Genomic DNA, 20,881 nt, shown 5'->3' with positions numbered 1-20,881 from the left:
ATCAAAAACTCCCACGGCATCACTAACTAACTTGTAAAAAATAAAGGAGTTTGGCATGACAAACATCATAAATAAAATCCCTCTCCATCACACTTATTTGAATCATTAACTCCGATATCAATTGCTCAGATTATAAATATTTCTATATTCGTTTTTGACAAAATCCCACCTAATTTTCTCCCTATATACATTTAGCTGTTATTAATCTTCTAGTTTTCCTATATAAAAATGAGTACATGAATTCATATCATATATCATTTTTAATATCATTATTCACAATTGTAGAATTTAGCTTCCCTATTTTTACACTATTTTTTCCTTACAATTTCTACACAATGGAATTATCTAAAATTGAACCATTTCTAGAAGGCAAGACTATTCTCATTACTGGAGCCACTGGATTCCTTGCAAAGCGTACTCTCTTTCTCTCTATATATATATATGTCACCAATTTTGTATTAGTCCATTTTAAAGAGAATGATATATTTGTATATTTGGAAATTATTTAACTTTTTATTTGTGTTGAGTTTCCACATGAACGTGAATATGGATTATGGATTACTTACCTTCTTATATATACGTTGATTGAAAATCTTCATCTCATAACTAATTTTTGGAATTAAGTTAAATATTAAATCCATGTTTTTTTTTATCATAGTATCAAAGTCACGCCAATTTCAATTTTAATATCTGATATCAAACCTCATTTTATATTGTCCACGCTTCAATGTCCAATTCTGAGCGTGTGTCCGGAGAAGGGTCATGGAATTGAGTTCCTTTCTAGGTTGGAATATGGATTATTTATTACATAGTTTATCGACAATTTTTTTTCCAACAAACTTTTGGAATTGAGTACTTGCGTTACGCCCATGTTTTTTTTTTTGAGGGGGGGGGATGTTTCATTTTTTCTCTAATGAAATAGACACGTAAATCTCATGGTATTTTAAGATCATAAATTTCTTAAATAATTATTTATTTTTCAATTTCATATATATTATTGTATTTGTTTTTTTGTAATATAGTTGTGGTGGAGAAGATACTTAGAGTTCAACCGAATGTGAAAAGACTATTTCTTCTGCTAAGAGCTTCAGACACCAAATCAGCCCGAAAGCGCTTCAATGATGAGGTATTAGACATGATATTCTTATTAATAAAGATTCATTTGCACGCACCTCAATAATTTTATTGATTTTATCAATATGTTATAAATTATTGATAGTATTTTATAAAGTAATATTTTCTTTGATGGATATAGTATTTCGTTATTATTTTATTTAAATTTTATAAAACAAATTGTTGACTTGTAAGTTTGCATTCACAGATTTTGCAGGCTGAATTATTTAATGTTCTAAGAGAAAAAATAGGTGCAAATAACTTAAATTCTCTGGTAGAAGAGAAGGTATTTCCAATTGCTGGTGATATTTCAATTGAGGATTTTGGGATTGAAAACTCAGAGATGAAAGATGATATGTTAAAAGAAATTGACATTATCATACACTCAGCTGCAACTACTAGATTTGATGAGAGGTATATATTCATATGATCATATTTAATTGGCAGAATATATCGACAATCCCTTATATATGGACGATGTCAGTAAATTTCATTTAGATATTTAAATTAGGTTGTGTTTCAATTAAGTATCTGAACACATAAATTGGAACACTTTCCGTTTAAATTTTGAAGAAAAAATTGTGTATTCTCAATCATCTGTTACGTAGTTAAGTTACCCACATAAATTATATTACCTCCTTTAGTTACACACATCAGCTTCAATTGGAACATACATGATGTTTTACAGGTTATTAAGGCTAATACGTATAATTAGATAAGGAAGTTACTATATAAAGTGATTGACTTATCTACGTAATAGATACTTGAGAACATACACAAATACTTTTGTGCAATTTTAGTTGGAAGATTTTAATCAGAATATCTTATCATGTGTTCAAGTGCTTAACTAGAACAAAACATAGCTCAAATGTCTAAATGAAATTAACTGAGAAATTTAAGGGGTTGTCGAAGTATTCCGACTATTTATTTAAGTTTAATGCAAGACATTTGATTATTTCCCTATGTTTAATTTCACTAGTATCATTTTTTTCTTCTTGTTATAGATATGATATTGCCATGAATATCAATGTGCTTGGTGCCTCCAATGTCCTCAAGTTTGCTAAAAGATGTGCAAATGTGAACATTCTTGTTCATGTATCCACTGGTCAGTTTTTTATATGATACACATTTTGGAAGTGAATTTAGAATTTTTATTTAATGAGTTCAAGATTTTGTATGTTTGGAAAATGACTTGAATTGTTGTTCAAATCATATTGCATACTCTATGAATTCAAAGACATAAATAAATTGAGTTTATAGTTAAATATTAAAATAGAAGTCAAAAATGCAAGTGAAGTATCACATTTTTGTGAGTTTCATATCTGAACTATAGATTTTGCATTTTCTATCTGAACTAGCACCAACTATTATAAAACACACCTTGAAGCTGACTAGACCAAGTGTTTGAATAAAATCTCTAAAAGTCGCATGAAAACTTAATTTTTCCATAAAATTTAATCCAATGACAACTGATTCATTAATGTTGAAGTGTGTTTTGATAAAAATTTGGTGATAGTTCAAGTTGAAAACCCAAACACCGGATAATTCAGGTAGAAAATTCGCAAAGAGTAATACTTCAAATATATTTTTGACTATTATCTCAATATTTTACTGTAAACTCAATTAGGTCCTACTATGCACATGGTCCGAGAGAAAGGGCCCGACCACAAGCGTCTTTCATTAATTATTTATATTAATTTTAGTAATCTTCATTACTAGCATAATTAATTTTGAGAAAACCAAATATGTCATCTTTTATGTATAACTTAATTTATTTGTGTATTTATATCTTTTTTTTTATGCTAAAGCTTCTTGAAGAGAATTGTCATGTTAGTTACATTTCATTGTTTGTTTCACAGCTTATGTTTGTGGGGAAAGGGAAGGAGATATAGTAGAGAAATCATTCAATTTTGGTGACTTCAACATAGATATTGATGTGGAGAGGAAAGTGATAGAGGACAAACTTAAGGAACTTGAAGCTCAAAGCTTGACATCAAAGGAAGTGACAATGGCCATGAGAGACCTAGGCCATCAAAGGTTAGTTTTTGAGATATGTTTCCTCTTTGTTCCATTTTATGTATGAAAATGATCAATGTGTTTGGTACGAAGGAAAATGTTTTTTTTTAAAAAAAAAAAAACAAGTACATTTCTTACTTTTTTTGTGTGTTTAGTATGTAAGTGATTTTTTTTATCATAAAGACAGGGGCAGATCCAGGTTGAATGAAGGACTATCAAGCAACAATGTTTCATTGAAATTTTTTACTAAATATATATATATTAATAATATTTCTATAAAAATATATTTCCTTTTAAACTCGATGCCCAGTCAAACAAGTTCATACTTGACAATTATTTTTATTACATTAACATTGAGTATTAATCATTTAGGGCAACTTTACATGGATGGCCAAACACATATTCCTTCACAAAAGCAATGGGAGAGATGATGTTAGGACACTTGAAAGAGAATCTACAACTTGTTATAGTACGTCCAACTATTATCACTAGCACTTATAAAGAGCCATTTCCGGGATGGATTGAAGGAGTGAAGTAAGTTTGTAAAATTGATGCTTCTTCTATGTCAATTTATGTTACACAGTTTGAATTTTGACCGTCAAACCTGTTTACGCTTTACAGTCAAACTTAAACTAATTGACTCTAAAAATTATTCGAACTCTGTCACATAAATCGTGACATAAAAAATACTTTTTTAGCTAGTAAATTTGCGTCTTTTCCCTACTATCAGTAATTCGATAAACTATATTTGAACTTATATAAAGAAAAATTATATATTCATGTCTCTTATATTTGTATATATTATAACTTTGCAATTGCAGAACATTGGATACCTTTATTTTAGTATATGGTAAAGGTATATCAAATGTCTTCCTTGCTGACCCAAACACAAAACCAGACCTGGTATGTGCTTTCTACACTTGTTCAATTTATTTATTTACTTTTAAAAAAAATATGATTGGAGCAACGGTAAAGTTGTTTTCGTCTAATTTATGTGTCACGGGTTCAAGCCGCGGAAACAGTCACTGATGCCCTCATAAATTTGTAATTTTCTTTTAATATACATATTTTTAACCTTTTGTCATTAATTACAGATTCCAGGTGACATGGTGGTGAACTCTATCCTTGCAGCAATTGTAGCACATGGAAATAATAAATCATATCAAAATCACTTCATTTATCACATTAGTTCATCTAAAATAAATCCCTTGAAATCTGGTGATGCCAAACTTTTCATGTTTCATTATTTCACCAAAAATCCTTGGATTGGCAAAAATGGAAACAAAATCAAAGTGAAGGAGATTACATTTTTAAGCAGCATGGATAGCTTTCAGGCACACATTTCAAGATATTATTGGCCCTTGTTAAAGGTGGGTATCGTTCTAATTTTATCAGATGTGTCCCTAAAGAGATTCCTTATTTAAGATTTCTTTTCAATATAATGTTTTTAATTCTCTTTTTTTAACCATATGATAACAAAAATTTACTCATTCGACTAATCTAGAATTTCATATTCGTGCCACATAGTTGATAAGACCCATATAAGGTGAAGAGTTTTTTTTATCAAGAATTTCTCTATATATTCGTAGAGTTTGGTTGTGCGAAGAACCCATTAACAAAAGATCTTATTGATTGTGTGAAGAACCCAGTAACAAAAAACCTTTCTTTGATCCCCCTTCTCGGGCAGGGAAGAGAACGAAAATGGACCGCAAATGATAGTCGTGGTTGATTTTGATTCGAGAATCAAAGTACATTAGAAAGCTACATATAAGGTGTATAGAAATATTAATCTTAATGGTGTGAAGCCTTTTTGGAAAAAATTGTCTTAGCTTGAAAAATTAGAGGAATATATTACACCATGTTAAGGTTACATTTTGGGGATGGTTTAGCCCAATAACTGGTATCAGAGTTAATGATCTGATAAAACAAGTATGAAATTGGTAGAGTGGTAGCTAGCATGGGCCCAGGGCCTGACATTACGTTTTTACCCGCCTCTAGGTCGATTTACTTTCTAGGTGGCTTAGAGACACATATACTTGAAAAGAACCCTATGAACTATAATTTGGTGGATCTAATCATTCAGATGAACGTGAGTGACATACATTTAATCTCAAGATAAGTCCATGAGGTCATATATCGTATAAAATTTAGTTGAGTGAAAGATTGTGCGATGTCCCAACTTAAGATTAGAAGCCCCACATCGGAAAAACATAGGAGAGATGTTAGGTACTTAAGTAAGCAGACATTACCAACTAGTGACACGTTTTAAAGTCGTGCGGGGCTAGGCCCAAAGTGGACAATATCACTTGCGGGATGGGCCGTTACAAATGGTATCAGAGCCACTCTTGCGCCACCCTTGTCGATGTGGGCCAGAGTTAGACTGAGTTTAGACAAATTCCGGTAAGGCGGGGCAAACCTCAGTGCTGAGTATAGGCAAATCTCATACGATGAGGCAAACCTCAGCGAGGACGTTGAGTCCATAGAGGGGGTATATGTGACTCCCCAGCTTAAGATTAGAAGTCCACATCGGCAAAACACGGGAGAGATGTTGGGTATTTAAGTAAACATGTTTTATCAACTAGTGACATGTTTTAAAGTCATGCGGGCGTAGATCCAAAAGGGACAATATCACCAGTGGGTTGGGCCGTTACAAGTTGTTGATCATACGAATTAAGTTCCACGGTGATAGCCAAAAAAAAAAAAAGTATAAATGTAACATATGGTTGCAGAATTCTCCTAATGATGTGAGACCTTTTGGAGAAAGTCATAGGGACTTGGCTCTAAGCGAATAATATCACACCATGTTATGGTTTTTTAGGTTAATCTAGCCCAAAAGACCTCTGATTAGGAATAGCGAAATCTCATTCATCTTACCACATTCCTCGACATGATGTTCTTAATACAATTCTCAATTGTTGGGTTTTGGGTACTTATATTAATCAACCAAACAGGAAGTTATATACTTTTGAGTTTATACTTTATAATTAGTAGTAATTAATCTAGGATTTTCTCTTAAGTGTTAAGTAAACATGACCTTTATGGTTATTAACCTTAAATGTGTTCCTAAAAAGTACTACTTAATTTAATACTAATAAAGTTACACTTTCACATTAACAGTATTTTGTTTTGGTAATTATAACACTAATAACTTGTTCTTTCATATGTTTTAGGTACTACAATTGGCAAATGTATTGACATGGTATTATCTTATTGATGGAACCTACACAAATTTGAAAAGGAAGATTGATATGGACATACGTCTATCTAAACTCTACAAACCTTACTTGATTTTTCATGGAAGGTATGTGCACGATATGATTTCTAAGAGTTAAGTTATACGTATCGTCAGTTTACACTTTAGGTCATTCAAAAGATATATACATGATAAGTAGCTTCCTTAAAGTGTAGGATTTGAAATCTTAAAAATATAACATATCACCTGCTATAACAAATAAAAGATGACTGATGATTAAAAAATATTTATATTGTCGGTGCATATAATTACTTAAGTACTTATATCCAGCGTCGCTATAATATATACTTTACCCTATCAGATGATCCAAAAGATATCTACATGTAAGCTTCTTTAATATAACATGTGTGAGTTGTAATCTTGAAAATAAGACAACCAGAATATCTACTACAACAGGTAAATTAGATGACTAGATAGTGTAAAAGTTATTTACACTGACGATATATATAACGTAGATTCTAAGCATTATTTGGTTATCAACTTATCATATATTATTTCTTATAATTTTTATACTTTATTCAGATTTGATGATTCTAACACTGAAAGGTTGAGAATGACAATGAAAGAATGCAAGATGGATGACGTGCTCAAATTTGATCCAAGTTGCATCAATTGGGAGGATTACTTCATGAATATTCACATCCCTAGTGTTGTTAAGCGATTAGCCTAACGATCATATTTTTAAGTTGTTGAAGACATAATAACGTAAATTAAATTACTATTTATAACATGGTTTGAACTAGATAGCTTTGGGATCATGAAATAATTATGCACTTTAATATAAGTTTCATATATTAGTTATTCGATCTGTAATAAAGTAGTTTCAACTTCACTACAATATTCCTCAATTGCTTGCACTACAAATTGAGGATTTTGTGCCCTCTTAGAAATCATAAATAGTTCAAACTGATCAACAGATTTTTATTGTTTAGATACAAAAATTGTCTGCCGCTAATTTGGGAAAAAGTATCAAAAAGAAAAAAAAATGATCGAATTGATTCTAAGTTGGTAAATTGACATATGAAATCTTTCAAACAGTCTACTACCAATATTTAATATAAAATTTCAAAAATGACAGGTTCACAATAACGACATACCTAATATAACAAATAGTGTAATTTATCCTTATCGTTGTCTATCAAATAGTGCATATTTAACATTTTTGTTAATACAACTATATTTAGTGGGAAAATATTAATAATAAAAACTTGTTTTAATTTCAAAAAATACCACATGGCTCTAAAATATTTTATATCCCGTGTTTCTTTCTTTCAGACCCTACTCAACTAAAAAAAAAAATCAATTCCTCTTTTATTACATCATCATCTCATGTGGTCTTAATGATGATCTTGTTTAGTCAACCAAGCGTCCTAAGTCTAAGCCATTCAGATTGGGTTTGGAGTGGTAAAATAAACAATAGACGAGGTATGAATATTTTAAAGTCACATTTTTTAAATTTTAAAAAAAATCAGTTTTAAGAATATTTTATTTTTTATTTTAGTAAATATAAATCTAGTAACAAAAATAATAATAATAATATATATATGCATAATTTGTTAGACAATAAAGATTGATATGCAAACCAAATTCCTATTGAATTGAAATATTTTATATTTTTTTAACGAAGGATATATTTACTCTAATGATGACACTGATGAGTTTAATTATCTAAAACAATTCGAGGGCCAAAGTGTAACAACTAAAACTTTATAGCAACTCTATAACGAAGGGCAATTATGATCCTTTTTCTAAGAGTACATGGTAAATATGACCCTTTTCCGTTTTATAATCGATCGCTAATGAATAGTTAGAATACATATTTTAATTAATTAAATGTTAAATATTAAATATGTAAAATCATATATTAATAATTAATAATTGTTCATATAATCATATTTATTTAAATTTATTACATAACAATCCCTTCATATATATAATTAATATATAAAACAAACGACTGGTCAATGCAAAATCAAAAGAAATCAAAATTAATCTTTTTTTCTTTTGTAACTGAAATGTAATCAAATCTGTTATTATTATTTTTGGATTTATACATTAAATGACGTTAGTATATTAATTAGAAGCATGTCACTCACAAAAAACACTTTTCCTGCTGAGTCTTTTTATTTCTATTTTGAGGTTTGAATCAGTTCATTTATTTTATGTATTTATATAAAACAATTTTTTGTTACTGTTGAGAGAATGATTAATTTTATTGGTTTATTAAGTTGATGATGACTAAAATTAGCATTTTTTTTTTGTATTGTGGTTTTTTTTTCTCATTCATATCATGCAATCAGGAGTAGATCTACAATTTTATTTACGAATTTTATTAAATTAAGTAATTTATTTTCAATATTTATGATTAAAAATTAATTTAATATATACAAATAATTTATTCAGAATTCGATAAATTAGCTAATTTTTCTAAAATCTGAATTTCATATACTCAAAATTTTAACTTCATCCCTAAACTTTATTTTATTTTTTAACCTCCCTTTGACTTGAGTTTTTTTTTTCAGCTTGCAAATGGCATTGAGCATTTTGAAGGAAATCCAATTGTCACTTCTTAATCAAATGTTGCAAAAGGTAGAATCTAACTAGTATCAATTTCTATACATACTCCCTCCGTTTTAATTTATTTATTTTTTATTTGACTTAGAGTTTAAGAAAATTACTAAATAGTATCTTTTTAAAAAAATCTTCTGGTCTTAAACTGAAGATATGTTGGTACAATGATCTTAAACGTTGCCAAAAAATGAAAGAGATATTCTTTTTAAAATAAATTTAAAAAAAATAAGATAAACAAATTGAAACAGAGAAATAGTAAATTTTTTATTTGTTCGACTTAAAATACTTAATTGTCTTTATGCAGGGTTTGATCAATAATGAATTTGAACATTTGATGATTTCAAAGAGGGCACAAGATCCTCAATCTGTAGTTCAAACAATTGAAGAATATTGTGCTGAGGTTGAAGCTATATTATCACAAATGAAAAATGACATGTAATACTCTCTAAACTAGAAAAAAAACATATATATTTATTTTATTTAGAAATATACATCATTTTTATTAATTCTATAATAATTTTATGGACTCTATAATTAATTTATCTCATGCAAATATTTTCTTATATGTTGATCATTTGCAGTGATACTCCTGAAGTTGACTTTTCTCATTTGATGGCATCATGTGAACTTGTCAAAGACAAAAGTATAAGGTAATTTTTTATTTTATTTTTTAAAGAATAGGGTGATTAATTTACTGTAAAACTATATATATAATTAATCAATCACTTGATCTTTGTAATATAATTTTTCAAAACTTTTGTTATTTAGCTTTATCCTCTTACATTAAACTTTGGATTATTTACCAACCAATGTGCAAAATCAATTTATTTTTATTTCTTGGAATCCCTTAATTAGAAGTAATTGGTAAAACTCTAACTAGTGTGTAGTTATGGTCTATATAGTTTAAAACTTCATTTCTTATAGTCTAGTCTATTCTAAGCTGAGGTAGTTACTATGTAAGTAACTTTGTAACCCTAATGTGTTATTTCTTAATTTTCATTGGCTTTTGTCTTCGCTATCCCTCATGACTTAGTATAGAGCCACGTAGTTATCAATATCTCATATATACTTTCGTCGTTTCACCTCATGTGAGAGTGTTGTAATTCAAGGAATCAAACAACGACTTTGGTTATGATTTTCTCAAACTCATTTATAAATATTTTGAATTATTACCTGTGTTAACATATAATTCCTTTCATGTACTTTTCATATATGTAAATCTTATTTTCAAAAAAAAATTAAAGGTTTATAACGACCTGAACTCCACACAAAAAAATTAGATACTTTGAACCTCGTACTCCAAAACCCTTTCATTCAATTGAGAAACATTTAGTTCTACATTAATTTATGTATTTCTTATTAGGTAATTAATTTTATTTAACATTGTCAATGTGAAATTGAAAGTATTAATATTATTAATTATATGTTGATGGTGTAGAATTGGTTCTGTACTAGTGAGTTCCACATGCATGCTTCTCATTCGTGCTTGTGATGAAAGAAACAAAAGGAAGTAAGTAACAATTAATTTAATTATCCGATTCACTTCTCGTTTCAAGTAAAATGCATGTTCAACTACGTCAGGTTCATATAAACATATATAATTTCAGGTTTTCCCTAATCTTGGAATTGTTAAAGAATGATTTTTCAACTACACAAAGCCAATTGGAAGCTTATGCTAGGGTATGTACTCAATCTAAACACAAATTAATTAATCACAACTTAATTAATTAATTAATTAGTGATGTTTTTGAATTTATTCAATCTTATTAAAAGATGTTAATTGCACTTGCAGATGGAGAGAAGGATTATCATAGTGCAACTTGATGAAGCTGGAAGCTCAAGTTTTTAATTAGAAGGGAAATATTTTAAACTATGTTATAATTGAAATTTTAAACTATGTTTATTTACCTTTTCTATGATAAGTAAAAAAAAAACTATTTCACCTTGAAGTTTAATTTTTATTTCACCATGGTTGATAGAAATTAGTTGCTTTATTATTCATCCCACATGCAACTAATTATCAAACCTCTCTAAAACATCGCTTGTCTAAATATTTTTTTTACTGCTATAGTAAAATATTGTTATAAAAACATATAATATAACAACACTCACAACAAAAAAACCTCAAATTGCCAACAGATTTTACTAACAACTTAAGTTGGTTAGTATTCTACTAAAAAATTATCAACATATTTCTAACTGAATTATATTTTAAAACATAACAACGAAATGCTAACAGATTACCAACCAAAATCTTACTAACCAAGTATTTTATTTGGTAAATACGGCGGGAAAAAATGGCGCCAAATTTAGCAACATTCTATCAATGGATTACCAACTGAAATATTACTAACGCACATCTTTTGTTGGTAATATTACCAACAAAGTATATATCGGTTGGTAAATATGAGAAAAAAATTGTTTATATAATTTATTAACATATTACCAATGAATTACTAACCAAATATTTACCAACGGCAAGATTGTGTTGCTAAATTCACCAACCAAATATAAATGTGTTGGTAAATTAGTAACAAAATGTAATTTGTTGGTAAACTTGCCAACCAATAACCAATTAGTTGGAAATTTTACCTACGAATAAAGATTGTAGTTAGTAAATTACTGACATCATTAAAATAGTTGGTAATATACCAATCGATCATTAATCCATTGGTAAAATTTACCAACATATTAACTATTAGTTGGTAATATTACATATGAATGTTTAGTTGAATAGTAACTATTACCAACTGTGATAAAATTTATTGGTAAATTATAAATTACTAACTTATATTTGAATAGTTGATAAATTTACTAATTGAAGTTAATTTTTTTGGTAAATCAGCGTCTAGTGTTGAGGCTTTCATATTCAGTTTGTGTCGTTAGGCGTTTTAACTTTTAAATTTTAGCCAAAACTTGACTTTGGTCAATATTTTTGGTAAACGTGCTCAGATTATAACTCTGTCAATGTCATTAGCTTCGGAAGGTTATTTTTGATCTGACAGGAAGGTTGGTTCAAGTTTTGAGGCTTTTGTTTTTTGTTTGTGCCGTTAGGTGTTTTAAATTTTATGTTTTGGCCAAAATTTGACTTTGGTCAATATTTTTGTGAACGTGATCAGATGAGAATTCCATCAGCGTAGCTAACTCCAAAGGTCATTTTTATCTAATAGGATGGTTGGTTCGGGTTTTGAGTCTTTCATTTTTAGTGTGTGCCGTTAGGTGTTTTATCTTATAAATTTTGGGCAAAATTTAACTTCAGTCAATATATTTGATAAACGTGCTCAAATGAGAATTTCGTCAGTGCAGTTAGATGCGGGAAGTCATTTTTTATGTAATAAGATACAGGGTTCGAGTTTTGAGGCTTTCGTTTTTAGTTTGTGCCGTTAGGCATTTTAACTTATTTTGACGTTTGATATTTAGTTTGTACCGTTAGGCATTTTAACTTTTAACTTTTGGCCAAAATTTCACTTTCGTCAATATTTTTGATAATCGTGCTCGAATTGAAATTTTGTCATCGGGGTTAGCCATATCAGTTCAGTTTTGGTCTCATAGGATGGTTGGTTCGGGTTTTGAGACTTTTATTTTCAGTTTGTATCGTTAAGCGTTTAAACTTTTATCTAAAATTTGAATTAGGTCAATTTTTTTGGAAAACATGCTCAAATTTGAATTAAGTCAGCGCGGTTAGCTCTGGAAGGTCATTTTTTGTCTAATAGGATGGTTGGTTTAAATTTTGTTAGGCGTTTTAACTTTTAACTTTTGGCCAAAATTTCACTTTGTTTAACATTTTTTGTAAACGTGCTCTGATGAGAATTTCGTCAGTGCGGTTAGCTTCAGAAGGTCATTTTTTATCCAATAGGATGGTTAGTTTAGGTTTTGAGGCTTCCATTTTCAGTTTGTGCTGTTAGGCGTTTTAACTTTTAAATTTTAACCAAAACTTGACTTTGATCGATATTTTTGGTAAACGTGCTCAAATTAGAACTCTATCAGTGTCATTAGCTTCGAAGGGTCATTTTTTATCAGTTTTGATTTTTAAGTTTTGGTCAAAATTTAGATTTGGTCAATATTTTTGGTAAACGTGCTCAAATTAAATTTTTTTGATATAATGATATGTGTCATATTGAGATTAATTTAACTTGTTATCATAGATTTTTCATTGTTTCATTCAAATATGAGTTATAACATTGATATTAATATTTTTGAATTTATATTCGTGCTCTTAGATTTTTAAATGAAATAAATTAATAAATATTTTACTATTGAATAATCATTCAGTTAATAATATTTTGAACATATTGTCAATCAATTACTAACCTAACATTGAACTTGAATGATATATTTACCAACAAACTAACAATCAATTAGTAAATTTATTAGAAAAATAAATAATCATACTAACGTATTTAAAATTTATTACCAACAAGGGTTGTGGTGGAGTGGTAAGTACTCTTTCTTCCTTAACCAAGAGGTCGTGGGTTTGATTCCCCTTGGATACGGAGTCGTCTTTGTTAGGGAGCGTTTTACCCCCCAATGTGGGACTTCCCGGCGTGAATCCGGATTTAGTTGGGCTTCAATGTGGGTACCGGACACCGGATGGGAACAAAAAAAAAAGTATTTAAAATTTATTGGTAAATTACCAACATAAATTTTCTGTTACTAAAATTGCCAACCAATTACCAATGTATCTGGAAAAGTTTACTATCAGACATTTGTTGCTATAATTACCAACGTAATTGAATAATGAAGAAAAAGTTTTACTATACTAACCAAAAATTAGTTGGTGATTTACTAATGGAAATTTCAGGTCATGTTTCAAAATTTTGTAACAACATCTTTGGGTGTTTACCAACTGATTTTTTGTTGGTAGGTTTATCAACAAATTAAAATCGGTTGGTAATATTTACCGACGAGCCTTTTAGCAACAGATTAATATAAGTTGGCATTTGGTTGGTAACTAAATTTGTCAACCAATTTGATCAATTTACCAACAAATTTTTTTATTGGTAATTGGGATTCCTTTTGTAGTGACTAATGTGAAGATTTGGTGCTTCTAGAACTACATATAAACTAAACAATAAATTGATTACGAGAAACAAATAGTTATATCATATGTTTCTATAACAATATTTTGCTATAGCATTTTGTTCTTTTTCAAAAGGTTTGATCAAAACATATAAACTAAGTATGTCTATTTTTAGTAATTTTCGTCTTTTACAAGTGAAACCTACTAAAATGAAATAATTATCTTATTTTAATTAGTTTGATGACCAAAACATCTCCTCTGATAAATATAATGAAATGTCACAGATTATGGTGAGGCTATACGTACTGTTTCCCCCAACTCCTTATGGAGGGTCTTGTAAAGTTTTTTCAAAAAAGCGACCAAAAGTCATTTCACCAAATATTCATGGGCTAACGCACACGGAAAATTGAAAATATCGCCTAATTTCTATAAAAATGACTCCTAAATGCCCAAAAAAGTCGTGGAATAGGGTGAGGCTATACATACTGTTCCCCTATCTCCTTATGGAGGATCTCATAAGAAGATTTTTAAAAAAATCGGATCGGAAGTTATTTCACCAAATATTCATGGACTAACACACATGAAAAATTGAAAAAAAAATCACCTAGTTCCTATAAATGGCTCCTAAATGCCCAAAAATGCTGCTGATCATGGTGATGCTATACGTTTTGCTCCCTCAACTCCTTACAGATAGTCTCATAAAGTTTTTCCAGAAAAATCATCTGAAATCCATTTCACCAAATATTCATGGAGAAACATACATGAAAAATTGAAAAAAACTCTTAATTAATTCTATAAAATGCCCAAAAATTGCAGCATATCATGATGAGTCTATACATACTGCTCCCCAAACTTCTTATGGAGGAGGGTCTTGTAAAAAAAATTCAAAAAAATCGTCTTAAAGTCATTTCACCAAATTGTATTGACTTTAAAGGTCATTTTGGAAATTTTCAAAAAAATATCATTTTACTCCTCTCGATAGTTGCCTCGAGTCTTGTCTGATCAGTTCACAAAGTTTGTTTTGAAATTTGATTGTAAAGTAGTGATTTTTGAAAGTTTAGAGTTTTGGAGAGTTAAAGTTATTAAAAGTGATTTTTTATAACAGCTAGAACTACAAATCTCGGAATAGAATCTATCAGTTTCATCATCACCTCAGGAACGTTACTTTTGAGTTGCGAGGACTAATGGCTCAGGTATTGAGGTATTCAGATGAGTTTTGGAAGAGTTTTTGTGTTTTGAAAGTTGAAAGCTTATAAGATAGTTGACAAAATTTAACATTTGGTGATAGCAAGCCCGGAATGGAATTTTGATAGTTCGGTTAGCTTCAGAATATAGTATCTGGTCTAGATGTATAATTGTTGGTTTGGATCTCAAGACTTTTGGTTTGATTTTGATTCTTTAGACGAGATGCGAGAAAAGTTAAAACTAAAGTCTTACTTTAATCAATGCTTGAGGTTAGAAAGGTTATTTTCGAGTTTTAATGATTCCACTACGTCCAAATTGTGATGTTTGGTATAGTTGAAGGTTTGATTCAGTTCCCGAAGCTATTGGATGAGTTTCATGTCCTTATTTGGAAATTTGGAGATTCTTAAGTTAAAGTTGACTTTGACCAATATCGAGTTAAAGTTGACTAGAGATTCCCGAGGTCTAAAATGCGGAGTACGAGGCCAAGCTAAAAGAGATGGATCTGAGCTGGATGAAGAATACGCTGGTGGAGCCAGTGCGCCGGAACAGAGTTTATTGGCCTACTGCCGAGGGCATTACCAGCGCGGACTGGTCACCAGATGCTAAGAGGTGGCTACAGTTGGTTACTAGGAGGATCCGCCCGTCGGGTAACCGTACCGACGTGACATTTCCTCGGGCCTTGGTGGTGGCGTGCAATGTACAGGGCATTGAGCTAAATGTGGAGGCGTAGATTATCTTAGAGTGGAAGATGTTCTACCAGGGCAATAAAAAGGTCTTCTTCCTTCCAGGTCTTGTGACCGCGCTGTGCAAACAGGCGGGGGTACCTCTCTTAGACACTGATGAGGTACTTCCTATGGATCCCACCCTTCACCCTCTTCTAGTTAGGCAGGGTTCTACTTTCAGGAGCAAGATGAGGAGGATAGACAGGGCCAGCAGCAGTCAGGCGACAGCAGAGGCGGATGACGAGAGAGGGGACGACGACACTCATCCCACCCGATCCCAACCCCCACTCTCAGGTGAACAGGTAGAGGAGGATCTGGCAGCCGTTCAGAGGAGATTGGGACGTTTTTTTGCTAACACCACCCAATTCTACCCAACACTGCTCTTGAGGTCGAGATGCTTCGTCGCGAGCTGAGTTAGGAGAGAAGAAAAGGTCTAGAGAAGGATCGTCTGATGGTCAGGATATGAAAGGCTGTGAGGATCATATTCACTTGCATTGCCCCCAGATAGGAGATTCCTCGGGTCGAGACCGGAGACTTCCAGAATTATATATTTTTAGATGAGGCCGTGAAAGGCCTGGTACCCCCGAAGGATCTAGATTATTATGATGACACTTCCCAGTCCCAAGGATCCTGACTTGGTTTTCTCCCTTACTGGCATGTATTGAACAGTATTTTATTTTATTTTTTCACTTTACTTGCTTTTTGTAGCACATGGATGCTGGTTTTTCTATTGTTTTTCAAAGCCAATAATTAAATGCTAGGTTTTTATAATCTATACTCGGTTGCTGAGCACTGCTTTCACTTGTGTGGATTAACCTATACGCGATTCGGGTCTAGTTGGGTGACTTAGGAAAACGGAGGAGATAGGGCTGAGGTTCTTTCCCGCTCTGGCGGGAGAAATCCCGCACTGGCGGTCCCGCTTTGGTAGGAATATCCCGCCCCAGCGGCCCTGACGGAAATGGAACCCTGCCAACAACCTTTTCTGAGGTTCTTCTCTTTTTCTAAATTCCACAAAGGTTCCCAGTTATAACACAGCATTTTTGGATAATTCCCTTAGCTGGGATGGTCAATGTCTACCCCAAGTCAACCCAACGATACGCACTCCAAAATTCATTCTCATAAATTCAACACCACAACCACGCACAATTTTGGATATTTAGTATAGTCTGCTGCTATATCAAGGATCAGACAAACACTTATTGAGCACATAATCGCATCATAGCATTCAAGAAAACACATTATTCACACCAACAGTTAATTCTGACAATAGAAAGTAAACATTTACAGTTTCAAATTACAATGCACAGATAAATCCAAAATTTTAGTTAATTCGGTCCATGGATGACCATTACTGATCATACATGCATTTACACAACCCTTAGGGTCAAATACCTATTGGAACCTTCTCAGTTCCAATTTGTTTTGCTTGTATCCCTTCAGCCGTAACCACGGCGTCTGGTTCACTTTGTTGAGATACCAATTGGACTAAACTCATACCACCAGTGACACTCGCACGAAAGGAGAGAAAAGTTGGAAAAACTTCTTAGAATGCTTCCTAGCTTCTTGAAGATTAGATGTGGACGTCAACACTCCAATCCACAGGAATCTAGTCCACATTTTGATCTTGTACTTGGAGACCGATAACCTAGGATCTGATATCAATTTGTCACGACCCAACCGACCGAGTCGTGTGGGCACCTACTCTAAAACCTAAGTAGGAGAACCCTCGATTCCCAACCATTTTAAAAACATGTGGAAGACTTAAGGAAACTAAGATAAAAACAACTTCACGGAGATTTACATAAAATAAGAGTTTAACAATTCAGAGTTAAAACTTGTAAAGTAATTAACACCCTAGGGATCTAGTCTAAACAGGTACAAGAGCTACTACGAGTACAAAGTAAAACATAATAAAGAAAAGACACAGCTCCCACCATGCGGAAGAAAAATTAGAAGCTGCTGGAGATTTCCTTCGCCTTCACCTATGAAACATCACTGATCCTGCAACCAGACTATGCCAAAAGGCATAGCAAGAGTAGTATTAGTACAACCACACGTAATGGTAGGCATCATCGGTCAACCCGAATACCCACCGCATAATATGAGAAATTAACTGGCGAAACATGCAATAAGACTGTTCATTCCTCCACTTTTATAGTTCCCTATCCTTACCATATTCGGATACTTAAATCCCACTAGTACACGTGTCTCTAACCCCTTAGTTATTCTGTTCTTGACTTTAACTTATAACTCCAAATTACGCCTATTGAGGCTTACTATCTGTTTTATATTACTACCCCCTCACGGGGAAAAACCCAACTATAAACACTATCACTAAACACCACCTCAAACCTCAACAATAAAACCCATGACCACATTCTAATTAACAAGGATAGCACCGGGACCCTTAGTTCCCCCTTACTATACTGCAACCAGATTTGGAACTCTACCAATCACAATTCACTACACAAACAGAGATCTCCAATTAACTTACAACATCGCAACCCACACATATGCCTATATATATATATATATATATATATATATATATTGTGCAACCTAGTTATCATGTCAGGATTCAATATACAATTCCACATTCCCAATAATACACATATATGACAAGTCAATGATTCTCTCATGAAACCCATACCCAAAATGTTAGTGTGCCGGATCGTGGCACCCAATCCAATATATATGTCGGTACGTGACATCCGATCACAGTTAGTGTGCCGGAACATAGCACCCGATCCAATGCAAGTTAGTGTAACGGTACGTGATACCCGATCCAAGTTAGTGTGTTGGAACGTAACACCCGATCTATTGAACATACCATAATCACAATGTACATTCTCATAATCATACAATCAAGTATTGATTTATGGCATACAATTATTCATTCATACTCATTTATGATTATTGTGATCAATAATGCAACATTCGCATACATACATGCATTAAAATGAAGCAATTACTAACATACATCACACCAACATGAAATCACAACCATCACCTACCCTTAGTTCATCGACTAAGGCTTTCTCCTACGGTATACGTCTGATTGAATACCTAGGGTATAAGTACAAACATCTTGTTTTGGTGCACGAAAGCCTATGCATGAATTCTACCGTCAAATTCAATATACCATGCGGTGAATAACAAATTTATAACTACTAAATCAAATAAATCTAGCATACCTAGGTGCCAAACAGCTGCACGAAATTATGTATTCGATTCTTGTTTCTGGACGTCGTGACGGTGGATTTGACCAAGAATTCACAAGCTATCGACCTCCTCACGCTAGAAATCTCCTTATCCTTCCTTCCTAAGCTTAGAGAAACTTTTTAAGGGTTTCTAGGGTAATCCTCGCCTATTTTTGGTGTTTTGGGAAAAGGGAGAAAATAAGGTTTCGCGTTATTTACATTCTGTCTCACCCATCCCGCTCGGGCGGCTACTTATCCCGCTAGAGCGTTGCCGCCCTAGCAGCATTTGGCCCGCTCTGGCGGGACAGTGTCCCCAATATTTCCTGACGTTTTTCGTTTCCTAATTAACGACGATTCGGGTTGTTACATGGTGAGACTATACATACTGCTCTCCCAACTTCATACAGTGGGTCTCGTAGAGTTATTTCAAAAAAAATCTGAAAGTCATTTCACCAAATATTCATGGGCTAACTAACACACACAAAAATTGAAAAAATCGCCTAGCTAATTCCTATAAAATGGCACCTAAATGGCCAAAAATACCGCAAATCATGGTGAGGCTATAAGTAATGCTCCTCAAATTCCTTACAGAGGGTCTCGTAAAGTTTTTTCGAAAAATCATTCGGAAGCCATTTCACCAAATATTCATGGGCTAATATACATCAAAAATTGGAAAAGCCTAATTTCTATAGAATGGCTCTTAAATGCCCAAACGCCATGGATAATGGTGAGGCTATACGTACTGCTCCCCTAACTCCTTATGGAGGGTCTCGTAAAGTTTTTTCACAAAAAATCGTCTTGAAGCCCTTCACCAAATATTCATGAACTAACTAACACATGCAAAAAAATTGAACAATTCACCTAACTTCTAGAGATATCACATGATGACAGCTAAAAGAATACTCAGGTGGTATTATATATCGTAGTGATAGATTCACACATAAAATAAATATTGCACTAATTATGCGGCAATTATAATTTTACCATGCGACAACCAATTAAATAAAATATTATATTATATTATATTGATTTTAATGTAGTTATTTGTTTCTAATAGAATCTCATATACTATAGACTAGCAGTATTTGGAGCGTCAAAATTATTTTATTTTTGAATGGTAACATTAAAATCTATATTTATTGGACTTTATGTAACAACTTAGATATCTAAAATCTTAATGCAATAACTAATTGATACTAACTTTCCATAAACTTAACTTGAAGATTGGTTTTCTTTTTAGATTTTAACAGAATCCCATTTACTATAGACTAGCAGTATTTGGAGCATCAAAATTATTTTATTATTGAATGGTAACATTAAAATCTATATTTATTGGACTTTATGTAACAACACAGATATCTAAAATCTTAATGCAATGACTAATTGATACTAACTTTCCATAAACTTAACTTGAAGATTGTTTTTTTTAGATTTTAACAGAATCCCATATACTATAGACTAGCAGTATTTGGAGCGTCAAATTATTTTATTTTGAATGGTAACATTAAATCTATATTTATTATTGATACTAACTTTCCATAAACTTAACTTGAAGATTGTTTTTTTTAAAGATTTTAACTACATCTATTTAGGTAAGTCATTACTGAATACCTTAAAAATCAGATTATGCAATTTATTTATTTTTTCTATATTTTAGTCAGGTTAATTCAACAACTTACCATTATTTAATTATGTGGTCTTATCAGACATCTATAAATATAAGTCAAACACTCTTATTTTTTATTCAGAGATAGAAACTCACTCATATATTCTACTCTTTTTATATTTTGTGTACTAAAAT

The 20,881-nt window shown here is 31.7% G+C and overlaps 2 protein-coding genes across 2 annotated transcripts; both read left to right on the top strand.

The window, feature by feature from the left end:
* The first annotated feature begins 1,337 nt into the window (after positions 1–1,337).
* Positions 1,338–7,071, top strand: LOC102580624 (fatty acyl-CoA reductase 1-like). The gene is made up of 8 exons (XM_015309468.1): positions 1,338–1,527; positions 2,118–2,218; positions 2,973–3,150; positions 3,502–3,663; positions 3,951–4,032; positions 4,224–4,499; positions 6,300–6,430; positions 6,905–7,071. The coding sequence occupies exons 1-8, from the start codon at positions 1,457–1,459 to the stop codon at positions 7,050–7,052; spliced, it is 1,149 nt and encodes a 382-aa protein (XP_015164954.1). The 5' UTR covers positions 1,338–1,456; the 3' UTR covers positions 7,053–7,071.
* Positions 7,072–8,911: 1,840 nt separating this feature from the next.
* Positions 8,912–10,802, top strand: LOC107060899 (histidine-containing phosphotransfer protein 1-like). The gene is made up of 6 exons (XM_015309431.1): positions 8,912–8,971; positions 9,258–9,388; positions 9,535–9,603; positions 10,392–10,463; positions 10,561–10,633; positions 10,746–10,802. The coding sequence occupies exons 1-6, from the start codon at positions 8,912–8,914 to the stop codon at positions 10,800–10,802; spliced, it is 462 nt and encodes a 153-aa protein (XP_015164917.1).
* The last annotated feature ends 10,079 nt before the right edge of the window (positions 10,803–20,881 follow it).

The sequence above is a fragment of the Solanum tuberosum genome, unplaced genomic scaffold, assembly GCF_000226075.1.
Source record: "Solanum tuberosum cultivar DM 1-3 516 R44 unplaced genomic scaffold, SolTub_3.0 scf00101, whole genome shotgun sequence".
Taxonomy (NCBI): domain Eukaryota; kingdom Viridiplantae; phylum Streptophyta; class Magnoliopsida; order Solanales; family Solanaceae; genus Solanum; species Solanum tuberosum.
This window is presented reverse-complemented; position numbering and strand designations above follow the sequence as displayed.

Bases quoted from the DNA above. Each gene is read 5' to 3' on its own strand.
- LOC102580624 (XM_015309468.1), top strand. From the start codon at position 1,457: ATGAAAGATGATATGTTAAAAGAAATTGACATTATCATACACTCAGCT. The intron at 3,151-3,501 runs GTTAGTTTTTGA...TTAATCATTTAG, and splicing joins AGAGACCTAGGCCATCAAAG to GGCAACTTTACATGGATGGC. The intron at 4,033-4,223 runs GTATGTGCTTTC...CATTAATTACAG, and splicing joins CAAACACAAAACCAGACCTG to ATTCCAGGTGACATGGTGGT.
- LOC107060899 (XM_015309431.1), top strand. From the start codon at position 8,912: ATGGCATTGAGCATTTTGAAGGAAATCCAATTGTCACTTCTTAATCAA. The intron at 9,604-10,391 runs GTAATTTTTTAT...TTGATGGTGTAG, and splicing joins GTCAAAGACAAAAGTATAAG to AATTGGTTCTGTACTAGTGA. The intron at 10,634-10,745 runs GTATGTACTCAA...TTGCACTTGCAG, and splicing joins AATTGGAAGCTTATGCTAGG to ATGGAGAGAAGGATTATCAT.